This window comes from Eulemur rufifrons, chromosome 8, assembly GCF_041146395.1.
Source record: "Eulemur rufifrons isolate Redbay chromosome 8, OSU_ERuf_1, whole genome shotgun sequence".
NCBI classification, from domain to species: Eukaryota; Metazoa; Chordata; class Mammalia; order Primates; family Lemuridae; genus Eulemur; species Eulemur rufifrons.
Window position 1 is genome coordinate 104,063,097 of NC_090990.1, and position 14,951 is coordinate 104,078,047.

Below are 14,951 nucleotides of genomic sequence, written 5' to 3' on the forward strand. Positions count from 1 at the left end.
TACTCTCATATCCTCTTAGTGAGAGCATAAGTTGTAGCAGCCTTTTTGGAACATAATTTAGTAGTATCCATCAAAGTATTACATGTGTATATGCTTGGAACAACAAATTCCACCTTTAGGAATCTGTTCTAAATAGCAAAAGAATTTAAAGCTGTATATGTAAATGTTCTTGGAGCATTATTTATAATAATAAAAAATTGGAAACAACCTAATAACTCATTTGGGTACTGGTTGAATAAAATATGGTACATTTATACAATGTGAGGTAATAAAAAAAGAATGAGGTATATATGTGTGTGATTGTGAGTGTATGTAGATAACTATCCATGATGTATATGTATTTAAATTACAAAAGCAAGTTGCAGATCAAGATTCTAGTGGTTACTGCTGAGAATGAGATTGAATTAGAAGGAAGGGGAAGGGTACATAATGAGGGACTTTAAATTTTACTCTGCATAATTTTATTTTAAGTATTAGAATTTAGGTGATTTTTACTTTTGGGTTTTTCTGAATTTTCTAATCAAAATAAATTTTAAAAGCTAAATTATAAATATTTATTGCATGAATGAAATATATAAACCAATTTGTATATGTGGTTGTTTTAAATTATTATTTCACTGTTACAAGCTTTTTAAAGTAAAGGCTGCGGAGTATAGTACTCCTTCTAAATCCTGTGAAGTGAGGAGAACCGAAGTATGGGGAAATGTTTTACCAGTGTAAGAATTGAAGAAGAAAGCAATCTGGATGTGCGCATTTGGAATTTTTGGCAAACCGCTGAGATCCATAGCTTGAGCCTTTCTTTTAGCCAGCTTGATGATATTGATGGTAAACAAGGACTTTCTTTTTGAAAATATGTATTTCTTTTTTATTCTGACAGAAATGACATCAGATGTACCATCACTGGGTCCAGCCATTGCCTCTGGAAACCCTGGGCCTGGGATTCAAGGTGGAGGAGCCATTGTCCAGAGGGCTATTAAGCGGCGACCAGGGTAAGTTTGAGTATGGTATGTTATGAATGTTTCTCCTATAAACCAACCTAATTTAGTTAGTTACTGGACCCATTTGGCTTTTCCTGACACTCTTTCTTCAACTGATTACTTACTACATTGCTGTCATATAAATCTCCTTAGCCTCTGGATTTTTCTTTTCTTTTTTTTTTTTTTCCTTGCACCTGTGTTCTGGGGGAGATTTGTCTTTTTGTCAAACTGATGTTTTTATCTAAGTTTCCCATAGCATTTCTTTTTTAAATCAAGAATCTCTGCAAGGTAAAGGACTGTGGCTAAGGCCAGAGGTGTCACTATTGCTGAGAAAACTACTGCTTTCATTAAGCTTTATGTCTATATTTCAAAATCATTTTGATAGAGTTCTTTTCTGAATTTAGGGAATGCTGATCTTACTAATTTCTATTCTAAGTTATTGATACATTGCTTGATTTAGAATGCAGAGTCTATTCAATTCCAAAAGTACTTATTAAATGCCTAACTAGTGTATGGTATTGTGCTGATTGCGAATAGGATACAAAGATAAATAGGACACAGTCCCTGCCTCCAAGTTGCTTATGTTTTGACAGGAATAATCATTACACACGTACATATAATACAAGATAGAATATGCCAAGTTTTATAAGACGGGAACAAATTCAGTGCTGTATTTTTCTGTGTACAGAAATGCCACATTGGAGGCTGGGCGCAGTGGCTCACGCCTGTAATCCTAGCACTCTGGGAGGCTGAGGCGGGCGGATCGCTCCAGGTCAGGAGTTCAAGACCAGCCTGAGCAAGAGCGAGACCTCGTCTCTACTAAAAATAGAAAGAAATTAGCTGGACAACTAAACATATATATAGAAAAAATTAGCCGGGCATGGTGGTGCATGCCTGTAGTCCCAGCTACTTAGGAGTATGAGGCAGAAGGATTGCTTGAGCCCGGGAGTTTGAGGTTGCTGTGAGCTAGGCTGACACCATGGCATTCTAGCCCGGGCAACAGAGTGAGACTCTGTCACAAACAAACAAACAAACAAACAAAAAAGAAATACCACATTTGGTTGGTAAAGATTGGGAAAAGCTTTAGAAAGGAGGCTGCTATAGAGGTGCCTGGATGAATGGGTAGTGTTTTATCCACTTTATGGTATTACATTTCCCTTTTTTCTCTTTTCAAAAATTGTATCCCTACTATTATAACTAAGTTTCTTCTCACCAAAAGTAATTCAGGAGTGATCCATGAGTTAAGTGGTAACATCAGTAACATATTAAGATTTGCTACGTGTTCAAGAACTTTATACATTTTAACTCATTTATTGAGGCATAGGGTGTATAAGTAACTTTCTAAGGTTCTAAAGCTAGTAAGTGGCAGATCTAGGGTATAAACCTTGGGAGTTTAGCTTTAGAGTCCACTCTCTTAAACACTGTGTTATTGTTACACATAATAGCAAACAATTAGAACCAATATAAATATTTAAATTAAGGGATCACTTGAGCAAGTTACAGTATATTTAAAATGGAATACCATATTGCTAGAATTGGCAAATATGTATTAGTACAGAAAAATGTTCACAATATATTAAGAGAGGTTACAATGTTACAGTAATATTTCATTGTCAGAAAAAATATAACATGAGTGCTTAGCAAAAACACTGAAAGAATACTCATCAGATTTTTGGGTGACGGGATTATGGGTGTTTTATTTTTTCTTTTGCTTTTAATTTTCCAGATTTTCTGAAATGAACATATATGATTGGTAATCAGAAAAATATATTAAAAGAAAGGTTGGAAAATATAGAAAGTTAGAAAGAAGAACAAAATCAACTACCATCAGTTTTTTAGTGTATTTCCTTCAGTTTTTTTTTTTTTCCACTTCCTTCAGTTTTTATACTTAAATTATTTTTAATAGTTATAATCATATAATTATATAGTTTTATATAGCCTGGTCTTTTCACCTAAGCATATATAATAACCTTTGTTTGTATTGTTACATATTCTATATAAGCATAATTTTTAATGGTTGCATAAATGGATGTACTTAATTCCTGTTTGGGGACATTCAAATTGTTTTAAAGATTTTGCTATTATATGTAATGCTGCAATGAACATCTTTGTATGTAAACTTTTTTTTCTATTTCAAGTTATTTCTTTAGATTCTTAGAAATTGAGTTATTGAATAGATGGGTAGGATTTTGACAGGTGATCAGGGGCTGTAGGAAAGAGGAAGAGGAATGAACACTTTTGGGATTGATGCTGTACACTTCGTATGCAACCCATCTAGACTACACGCCCATAATATCAGGTTATGCCACTAATGGAATAAGTGAGAGTGACCACAAGGTTAAAGTGATAACATGAGCAACATTGTAGTTTAATAGGTATAGAGATTAAAAGGAGATTGGCCTACTCTATTATCTATAATCTTTCCTAATCCCTTGGGATGAAATTCACCTCTTCTTTCACTGCACATTTAGGTCATTAAATCTGAAATGTCCGATTTTGAATCAGAAGTTTAGTTTATTATATCTCAAATAAGAAGCAGTACAATTAAAGCATGTGCCTAAACTGTTGACACAGTTTCGCCACCTTAAAGATGTATGCCAGGAGTAAAGAAGCCTGGAGAGCGAGTGGCGATGAAATCGCAAAAGGTTTTTTACACAGCTTGTTGAGAACTGAGTATTTTTCCTTGCAAGAAGTAGTCCACAGCCTGCAAGAAGTGGTAGTCAGTTGGTGCAAGGTCTGGTGAATACGGTGGATGACAGAGAGTTTCCAAGTTCAGCTTCTGTAGTTTGAGCAGCCTTGTTTGTGCAACATGTGGTCGAGCGTTGTCTTGCAGGAGGATTGGCTTGTATCTATAGACCAGTCTCAGCTGCTTAATCACAAGCATCTTCATCATTCTGTCCAATTGGTTGCAGTAGACATCCACTATAATGGATTGACCAGGTTTAATGAAGCTGTAGTGGATAATACCAGCGCTGGACCACAAACACACCTTAGCTTTTTTTGATGAATATTTTGTTTTGTTTTTTTTGAGACAGAGTCTCACTCTGTTGCCCAGGCTAGAGTGCCGTGGCGTCAGCCCAGCTCACAGCAACCTCAAACTCCTGGGCTTAAGCAATCCTCCTGCCTCAGCCTCCCAAATAGCTGGGACTACAGGCATGCGCCACCATGCCCGGCTAATTTTTTATATATATATATTTTTAGTTGTCCAGCTAATTACTTTCTATTTTTTTAGTAGAGATGGGGTCTCGCTCTTGCTTAGGCTGGTCTCGAACTCCTGAGCTCAAACGATCCGCCCACCTCAGCCTCCCAGAGAGCTAGGATTACAGGCGTGAGCCACCACACCCAGCTGAATATTTTGTTTTTGACTGTGTTTTGGCACTTTATCCAGCCATTGTGCCCAATGCTTGCGATTGTCAAAAAAAAAAAAAAAAAAAAAATCTATTTTTCATCACATAACAATATAGTGTAGAAATTGTTCATCTTCATGTTGTGACAGCAAAGAAAGGCAAGGTTTGAGACAGTTTCTCTTCTGACAATCGTTTAATTCATGTGGAACCCATGTATTCATCTATCCAGCTTCTTTACGTTGCCAGTTTGTTTCAAATGGTCCAATATTGTTCGAATAGTAACGTCAAACTTTGCTGCTAATTCAGGCATAGGTTGAGATGCATTCGCTTCCACTACAGCTTTCAGGTCATCATTATCCACCTTGTCTCAGGTCTCCCACATGGCTCATTTTTAAGATTAAAATCACCAGAATGGAACTTCTCAAACCATATACATACTGTGTGTTCATTAGCCAAATACTTCGTTGATATTTTGAGCTATCTGTGCTGCATTGGTTCCACGACGGAACTCATTAAAAAATAATTGTTCTAAAAAAAAAATTGACATTCCAATGATTATTCCAGTGATTAAAAAAAAAAATTTGACAGATAATCACAAGCCAGACCATGCATTTGAAAGAATCAGATGTACCTTAACAATAAAAGTAAAACAAGAAGTGTTAAAGTGAAATGTCAGAGATATCTACTGTCAAACTTAGTACTTAAGGAAATTAGACATTTCATACTTAATAACCTAATAGCATGTTGATTATGCTCATCACATGGCACTTTTCCATTTTCATTTGTTTTATATTTGTATTTTTCCAGGCAAAGAGCCCTTTGAGGGCAAGGGTCTTGTTTTTATGTCATTTACCACAGTATCTTAAATGTAGTATATATTTCCTGTTCACTAGATGAATGGTAGAAAGGAGAATTATCTAACAATCTTCTTAGGTCTAAAGTCACTCTCTCATGCAACATCACTGTTTTGAAACATGTTTCAGAAAGCTAGCAACATGGCTTAGAAATGAAAACTGGACTTGAATTTTATTTATGTTAATTTTTTCCTTCTCTGTTTTGAGTGAATTCCTGATCTTTTTGTAGAGGTTATAGTCTGACATAAAACTTTGGCAAAGGTTGACTGCTACCCTAGGGAAGTGTTAAGGTAGCAGTAGGTACTCTTTGTCTATTGCCCAGTTTGGCACTATGAGGAAAAGGTAATGTAGCTTTGTTTGACTTCTGCCCACTTCCTCTTTTCCTCCTTCCATTTGGGTGGGTGTATAGGTAGCTTGTGTTGAGAAATTTTAATTTCTTAATGTTCTGTATCAGTAGGCTTGCAATATTTATTGTTGGCTTTCCCCAGGCTGGATTTTGATGATGACGGAGAAGGAAACAGTAAATTTTTGAGGTAAGAGATTCAAAAACTTTCTGTAGGCTTCTGATATTAAAAATTAGTTTATGATCTTTATACTTGCGACTTATGTTTTTGTCCTTAGGCCTAAGGAAAGTGCTTCATGCTAAAAGTGTAAATATTCATATTGTACTGTATCCCAGAGAAATTTCAAACATTCTGTTAATAACTCCAGAGAAAGGACCTCAGTGAGGAGTGAACAGAACATTTATAAGACTCTGTGTCAGTTGTCTATTGCTACATGGCTTAAAAAGAACAACAATTTATTATTTCTCAATTCTGTGGATTGACTGCATGTTTATTCTGCTGATCTCACCTAGACTCACTCATAAGACTGCATTTAGCTGGCTGGTAAGCTGAGAACTGGACTTAGCTGGGATGGCTGGGTATTCCCTGTATATGGTCTTTTATCCTCAAGGAGGCCAGGCTGAGTTTATTCATCTGGTGATGGCCACAATCTACAGGACAAGTCTCAGTGTGCAAGTGCTTATTAAGCCTCTGCTTGTATGACATTTGCTAATGTCCCACCGGCCAAAGCAAGTCATATGTTCAAGTCCTGAGTCAGTGTGGGAGAGGACTACACAAGGGAGTAGATACTGGGAGGTGTAATTCATGGGGGTCTGGGGGGTCTTTAATGTATAGTCCCTGATACCTGTTGACTCTTCCTACAAGTAGCAGGAATTGGAATTTATATTTTTGTGTATTGAATCTTATGGAGCTTTGAAAATGGACTACTTAATATATTGATGAAGGGGTTCTTTCAGAAAAACTGTCATAGTTTATTCTTACTGAAGACCAATTGCGTGGCTTGTTTTCAAGTAAGAAAAGCAGTAAGCCTCTAAGAAAGAGAGATAACTTTGACCGTAACCTGCCTTTTTTCTTTCCAGGGTTGAAAGTATTACCTAGTTTGTCTCTACATTTCTGAGTAAAAGATATTTGGTAAATAAATAAAGGAGCCCTGTTTTTTAAAAAATTATTTGATTATGTGGGTACCCAGATTTGATTTCATTTATTTGTTTTATTAACTAATTTTTTTAATTGGAAAAGTAATATAAATATATTTTGTAAAAATTTCAAACAGTACAAAGTTATATATAGTGAAAGTACATTTTCCTTTCACTTTGGACCTTAAGAACCCTTGCCTTTAGACAACTACAGCTTCCGGTTTATTGAGTATTCTAGAAATATTCAGTGCATATCCAATTGTATATAAATGAGTACGTGTGCACATACACATACTCATAATCTTCCCAGTTTTTGTTTTTACGCAAAGGATGTCTATTATTATAAATTACTTGCCATTGTTTAGTTTTTTAACGCTTAGTATAGTCAGTAACATTTATCTTTTTTTTACTATAGTAATGTTTAAAGTTAAGGTTTGTATTTTCGCTACTGACTAGTTGATGAACCTTGCCAGGTACTCTCAAAAACAACTGTGACTTGGCCACTGTAAAGAAATAGCTGCAAATGAAAGTAATTCTCTTAAGAGGTCTCTTGAGACTTAAAGAGTCTCAATAAATGTGAAGAGGGGAAGAGATTTCAATTTCTGGAGAAGGATAGACCTTTTCAAACCGTTTTTTTGGGGAAGTCCTTCGATTGAAAATCCCTAATTACAATGATAGATGTTATTGGTAGAACTGTGTTGTGTGTATGAATGGTATGGAGGTAACCACTAGTCTTATTTGTACCTATCAGTTAGCTCTAACCCTGAATTATTGCTTCCACAAAATCCAGTAGTCACAACTATGTGCAAATCCAAAGAGAGGTTCATTTGTTCTTTTCCTAACCATAAGAAAAAACTGTCACGGTTTATCTTACCAAGTGGGTCATTATGCCTGAGAAAAAAATCGCCAAATTTCTTTGTTCATTAATACAATCTTTTTTAACAATTGGAGTTTTCTAAAAGTGTCAAGGCTTTGACATTCTAGGTTTAATATCAGGGTTATTAGTATCTAGAATAGTGCTTTTCAAACTTGAATGCATGTACAAATCTCTGTGGGGTTCTTGCTAAGACAAAAATTTTAACACAATAAGTCTAGCACAGGGTCCAAGATTCTACATTCTAATAGATTCCTAGGTGATGCTGTTGCTTCTGGACCATGGAACACAGGTTCAGGAGGAAGGATCCAGAAGACTCATTTTTGAGATTCAAGGTTAATATGTAAATTATAGGTCTCTTATTTCAGCTTAAGTCACCAAGTTTGTAGTATCTGATTTATATCATGTTTTGCATCCTAGAAACATCATTTGTTCTTAAGCTGAAATGCCATCATACCTCCATATTGGCACATCATTCTATTAATATTTAAATTTAAATAATCTTTAAAGTATTTTCAGCATACTGCCCAATGCTATCCATACTGGTATTTATGGCTTCCCTTTTTAAGTTTGAGAGTCAGAATCTTGTTTTGTTTCTGTTTACATCCTCTAACTTGTCTAGCTCATTGCCTTTTATATAGTAGGCACACAAAAACTATTAGGTCACTAAGTCTGAAATGTCTGATTTTGAATCAAAAGTATAGTTTATTATATCTCAAACAAGAAGCAGTACAATTAATCAAATTATGCGCCTAAACTGTCACCACAGTTTTGCCATCTTAATGGTATCTTGCCATCAGTGAAGAAGCCTGGAGAGTGAGTGGTGATGAAATCACAAAAGGTGTTTTCCACAGCTTGTTGAGAATTGAATATTTTTCCTTGCAAGAAGTAGTCCAAAGCCTGCAAAAAGTGGTAGTCAGTTGGTGCAAGTTCTGGTGAATATGGTGGAAGACAGAGAATTTCCAAGTCTAGCTTCCACTACAGCTTTCAGCTCATCATTATCCACCTTGTCTCAGGTCGCCCACGTAGCTCATTTTCAATATTAAAATCACTAGAACGGAACTTCTCAAACCATTGACGTACTGTGCATTCATTAGCCACATCCTTCCCAATCACTTTGTTGATATTTTGAGCTGTCTGCGCCACATTAGTTCCATGACAAAACTCATTTTCGAAAATACCATGAATTTTTGACTTATCCATGGTTTCACAAAAATTGCTCTAAAAAAAATTTGACAGATAATCACAAGCCAAAATATACATTTGAAAGAATGAGATGTACCTTCACAATAAAAACAACAATAAGTGTCAAAGTGAAATATCAGAGATATCAACTGTCAAACTTAGTACTTAGGAAATTGGACATTTCATATTTAATAACCTAACTTCTGCTCTCTGGTTATTTTCAAAAACTTTGAAAATTCTTGGGGTCAAATTAGTTGAAGATTTATAACCTATGAAGGAGTAGTATGAATTCTGACTCTAATAACTATTTAAACTGCAAATTTTGTGAGAGTTAACCTATTTCCTACTTTCTGTCCAAAGTTGATAGAATCTTTGCTTGTATCCTATGGTAGTGACAAGAGGAAAATTTAGATCTTCCAGAGAACAGAATAGTGCTTTAGAATTAGGTCTTCCTCCCTTAATATAGCCTCCTTTGTAGTTTCTGTAGTAGCAGTCAGGTTTTATCTACCTATTAAGTAGAAGTTGTTGGGATGAATGGAATAAATTTCTTTGGTCAAAGAGATAAAGAGCATTGTTTATAATTTAAAACTATCTCTTAAAAACTTCTGTATATCAGAGGAAACAATACTGTGATAAAGCAACCTATAGAATTAGGAGAAAATACTTGCAAATCAACTATTTTATAAGGGATTAATATCTGGAATATGCAAAGAACTCCTATAACTCAACAACAACAAAACTGATTAAACAATGAGCAACGGACCAATAAGCAATGAAAGATGCCTAACGTCACCAATCATTAGAGAAATACAAGTCCAAACTATGATAAGATATTATTTCCTACCTATTAGGATGGCCACTATCAAAAACTGAAAAAAAAAAAAAACAAAAAAAAAACAAAAGAAAACAACCCCAGAAAATAACAAGTATTGGTTGAAGATATAGAGAAATGGGAACCCTTGTGCTCTGTTGATAGGAATGTAAAATGGTGTAGCCACATTGGAAAATAGTACGGTCTTGCCTCAAAAAAGTTAAACATAGAGTAACCATCTGATCCAGGAATATCACTTCTGGGTATATATTCAAAAGAATTGAAAGTAGAATCTTGAAGAGATAATTTGCACACCCATGTTTATTGCCCCATTTTTCACAATAGCCAAGAGGTGGAAGCAGTCCAAATGTCCATTGACAGATGAATGGATAAAGAAAGTGTAATGTGTATATATATGTACAATGGAATATTATTCATCCTTAAAAAGAAGGAAATCCTGTCACGTGCTACAGCATGGCTGATCCTTGAGGACATTATACTGAAAGAATAAGCCAGTCACAAAAAGACAAATACTGTACGATACCACTTACTTCTACAGTAGTCAGACTCGTAGACACAAAGAATGGTGGTTGCCAGGAAGTGGGGGAAGGAAGAAATGGGAAGGTGGTATTCAGTGGGTCTAAAGTTTCAGTCTTGCAAGATGAAAACATTCTGGATATCTGTTGCACAACAATGTTAATATGGTTAACACTATTGAACTGTATACTTAAAAATGGTTAAGATGGTAAATGTTATGTGTTTTTTACCACAATTTAAAAAAACCAAAACTATCCCTAACTTTAGAGTGGTGCTGACAGGGCAGTAACTATATTCTCATTAGATCACCATCTTTTTTTGGTGTGTCTGGTAAGGGTAGTGGAGACATCAGAAACCTAACCAATGATAGTCATGGGTTTTTAAAGTTCTATGGGATGCTGTTATTATCTCTATTGTTTTATGGTGCTTTTTTCCATTGGCTTTTTTCCTATGGAATATTTTTTCCTCTTTCTAGTTTTCATTTTAGAGTGAAATAAATAAAACAAGTGTAATGCTTTGAAATAATCCTTTTTTCCTCCTTCAGGTGTGATGACGATCAGATGTCTAATGATAAGGAGCGGTTTGCCAGGTAATGTAGTATAGCATCTTGGTCCAGGTTGTGGGACCAGGCAATCCTAGCATATTGAATTTTACTTTTATCTCGATAAGAGTGAATTTCATTGTCCAGTCTCCTTCTTATTCTGAAAGCTGGTGAAACTTAGCATTGTAACTATCATTTATGATCAGGTGACATGGCTTCAAACTAGCAGTATATTTTATGTACTGTCTTTCTGTGTATGTGATAGCTATAGCTGTGTGCTGGCTAAGCGTCCAAAGGAAAATGAACTATGGATTTTGTGGTTGGTATTTATTATTAAATGGATCACTACAAATAATAGGTGTACAGATAATGGTTTTATTTTATTAATAACCATAGAGAAATATTTTTTTTTTGGAGACTGGACTTTTGATTGAAATAAACTTAAATTTGTTTAAATTACCTATCAAGATGATGAAATATATCTTGCTTTTTTTTAAGAGATAGAGTTTCACTTTGTCACCCAGGCTGGAGTGTGGTGGCATGATCACAGCTCACTGTGACCTCGAATTCCTGGGCTCAAGTGATCCTCTTGCCTCAGCCTCCTGAATAACTAGGACTACAGGTGCACACCACTATGTCTGGCTAATTTTTTTTTATTTTTAGTAAAGACAGGGTCTTGCTATGTTGCCCAGGCTGGTCTCGAACTCCTGGCTTCAAGTAGTCCTCCCACCTCAGCCTCCCAAAGTGCTGGGACTATAGGAGTGAGCCACTATGACTGGCCATTTTGCTTTTTATTAAACAATAAATTCTTTTCAACTTAGATATTGGTTTTCTTTTTAGAAAGTTTGTGTCATATATTATTAAGCAATAAATTATTTTAAAAAATTAAGTTTGTAGCTACTTCAGAAAAATGAATAACGCATTATTTCAAAATCCAGTACTTAACTGAGCATTTGGTATTTATTCATTGCTGAAGCTGCTGGTCTGGGGACCATGCTTTCAGGACCATTGATGTAGAGGGATAAGAAATATCAGGTGGAGTAGTTTTAAACTATTCCGAAGCAGTAAGATGTCACCTCAGGCTTTGAATTAGAGGATATTATATAAAATACATTGTAGGGATATTTGTCTGGTAGCAGTGTATAGGCTTGATTAAGGAATAGGACTATAGGGAGGTAGAATGGAAGCTGTTGAAATAATAAGACTATAAAATTATGAGGGCCTGGGTTAGAGTGGTGGAAATGGCAATAGGAATAGAGTGAAGTAAAGAGGTTTTAGAAGAAGAATTTATTTATCAAAGCTAATTGAAATAGATACTTGTAAAGTCTTTAGCATCATCTAAAATGAGAAGTTAATCATAGATATTTGGGGAATAGTTTTTCAAGCTGCATTAAAAATTCAAGTCATCAGCTGGGTGCGGTGGTATATACCTGTAGTCCTGGCTACTGAAGAGGCTGAGGGGGGAGGATCACTGGAGCCCAGGAGTTCCAGGCTGCAGTGTACCATGACCGTGCCTATGAATAGCTCCTACATTCCAGCCTGGGCAACATAGCGAGATCCTATCTCAGAAAATAAAAAAGTCAAGTCATCAGTTAGTATTGGTAAGTACAGGTTCATAGTATCTTGACTGAAATTTCAAAAAGCCATGAAAACATGACTTGAACTATTTTAGTCTTCATTTGTCCTGCTTAATGTGAATATTTATGCATTTATACATTTCATTCAGGAATATTGAAGTGGATAAGGGGTTGTGGATGTATAGTAGTAGTACATAGGAATTTTAGATATTTAGCTGTTTTTCAAACCACAGAACTCATTCCTTTAAGATATGATTTGTTAAGGTAGTTCATGTCACCATGTCCTCCTTAGGAATTCAGTAAAGGGTCTTCTAAAACTGGAAATATGTGAATTTTCTCAACTTTCTGAAGAAAATGTTTTGTAGTTTATTAAGGAACTCTCTAGAAGAAATAACCCAAGGAACATGAAACTCGAAACTACTTAATATCACTCTGTTCTCTTTCTCTTCTCATCAGAATATATACATAAATTTTTACATTCTTCTTCTTGTTACTATATTATTTTCTGTATCTTGTTTCATTTGCCCATTTTATAGAAAGTTTCTCATATATTGATAAAATTATATTTGTCATTTTTAATAGCTAACCTTTCAGCCTGTTAATATGTCATACTTAAACATTTTATTTGGGCCTTCTTTATCTGTGTATCTATATAAAATAGATATATTTAAAATGGAATTTAATACTGTTACACTGGCCTACCAACACTTTGATGTTTCTTCAGTTGCCACCCACCCTTTATAGTATCTCAGTTTTCTGGAAAAATTTAGTAATTATCCTTTGTATCCTCTCCTAAGGGAGGGGGAATTGTTACTGGGGATGCACTCGTGCAGCTTTACTGCAGAGAAAAGATAAAGTGACTGAATCGAAATTAAGAATACTTTAGGAACAAATTAATGATAGAGGACATGCCAGAAACCTAGCTCTTAGTTTTATTTACATAATTTCTCCAGTGAAATCTGGTTGGGTATTTTTTCTGTGTGTGTGGGTGTGTGAGAGGGGGTATATTTGTGATCACTTTACACTCTCTTTAATTTACTCTAATTTTTTCATTATAGCGTAGCATGTGTGCATATCAGTTTCTTTTCAGATTGGGAACAGTGTATGAGAATGATACTGCTGAATTCCCTTGATTGAGTCTGATTCAAATTCTGTATATCCTTTGTCCCTGCAGAGATTGATTGGCTAAATGCTTTCTGTGTTCAGATCACAATATTTTACAGTATATATTGGCCTTTTATGTTGACATTTATCTTGTAAGTTACTTTTTCTTTATCCTAACACAGATGGCTTTGTAGAGTTACAGGCAAGGTTCCTGCCCATAATTCCGTTCCCTCCCCCTCTTCTCTGCATCTATTTTGCTCTATTTCCTTTTCTCTTCTCCTTTCCCTCTTCCCCTCCCTCACTTCCTTCCTTCCTTTCTTCTTCTCCTTCCCTCCTTCCTTTTTATTTTAATTTTAGCTTAGTTCATTAATTCTATTTTTAGGTCGGATGATGAGCAGAGCTCTGCGGATAAAGAGAGACTTGCCAGGTAGGAGAATGGTGTCTTTTAGCATGATGAAGCAGATTATGCTGCTTTTTCTATCCTTTTTCTAATTCTTTCTTTTCTTCTCCTTCTCTTCGTATTTTTCCTTATCTGTAGCAAGAGAGGACATGATTTTTTAGAAGTTCGGGTAACAGGAACTTTGGCTTACCCCATCAGAAAGTGGGTTGAGTTGAGGGAACTTTACTTAGGAATTTAAGAAATTGCTATTAGTTTTAAGTTTTTTCTTTTTCTCCTTGTCAGCACTAAGTTTCACAGAACAGAAAGCTTTTAGAAATAATGCAGTGGTGCAAGTTGGTGCTTTAGCAGGGAAGATTCTTTTTTATCAGAAAACCAATAAATCATCTGTATGTGCAATTAGTTCCCACTATTTAGGCCTTAGCATTTACTCTACGCCTCTCTACAGAACTTTCCTATGTAGACTCAATAGCCTAGATTACTATCACAAAGAACTAGTGTTGCTTTGGTGACTGAATCCTTTCTTGTGGTAGTTCCCCAGAAAAGTTTTAGCTGCCTTGATGTGGCCAGATCAGGTTTCTGTACTTTAGTGTCAGAAATCTGTCACATACTAGGAAGATGGGTGCTTTAAGTTTGAAAGTAGAATTTTTTGCGTCTCAGGAAAGGTAACTAAATATGGACCTGTGTGATGAGAACCTTTTGCTACTTGGAAAAGTAACTCTACAGTTCTTTTTGGAGACTTGTTCATAATGTGGAAATACTGCAGAAGAAATGTGCCCAAACTTTTTTGTCCTGTGGTCTGTGTGGTTTGTGATTAACTTTTGAGACTTAGGAAATAGACCAATGATATGATAACATCTGTTTTTACCATTTTCCCCCTTTTATCTATCATTTATTTCTTTAAGCTGGGCCACAAATTCATTTTGCTGCCATTTCAACCTGTGCCTCCCACTAACCATTTCTCTCTTCAGAAAACTGATTTGGCATGATGTAGTAGAGAAAGCACTGTATTGGGAATAAGGGCAGTCCTGGGAAAAGTCACCTCAGTTTCCTCTTCTCATAAAAAAGAGATTTATGTTAGATTATTAGTTTTCATTTTTCTTTCCTTTTTTTTGACAAAGAACTTTTGTTCAGATAAAATCTTTAAATGATGATATAAGTAAATAAAAGAAATGATGCAAAGCTGTTCAAGTAGAAGCAGAAATGCAGCATGTTTTTTGGTACTTTCTTTGAGGCATCCTCATGAGGACACTCAGGAACCTACTGG

At 35.4% G+C, this 14,951-nt stretch overlaps 1 protein-coding gene across 4 annotated transcripts in view; it reads left to right on the forward strand.

Moving 5' to 3' along the window:
* ARNT (aryl hydrocarbon receptor nuclear translocator) overlaps positions 1 to 14,951 on the forward strand; it is a 63,811-nt gene that overhangs the window by 21,577 nt on the left and 27,283 nt on the right. For 2 of the 4 annotated variants that reach the window (XM_069480655.1, XM_069480658.1), the window contains exons 2-5: positions 878 to 989; positions 5,667 to 5,711; positions 10,610 to 10,654; positions 13,670 to 13,714. In XM_069480655.1, the coding sequence (XP_069336756.1) occupies positions 878 to 989; positions 5,667 to 5,711; positions 10,610 to 10,654; positions 13,670 to 13,714 (247 nt within the window). The remainder of the gene's footprint in view (positions 1 to 877; positions 990 to 5,666; positions 5,712 to 10,609; positions 10,655 to 13,669; positions 13,715 to 14,951) is intronic. The other 2 variants (XM_069480656.1, XM_069480657.1) reach the window with 1 other exon arrangement.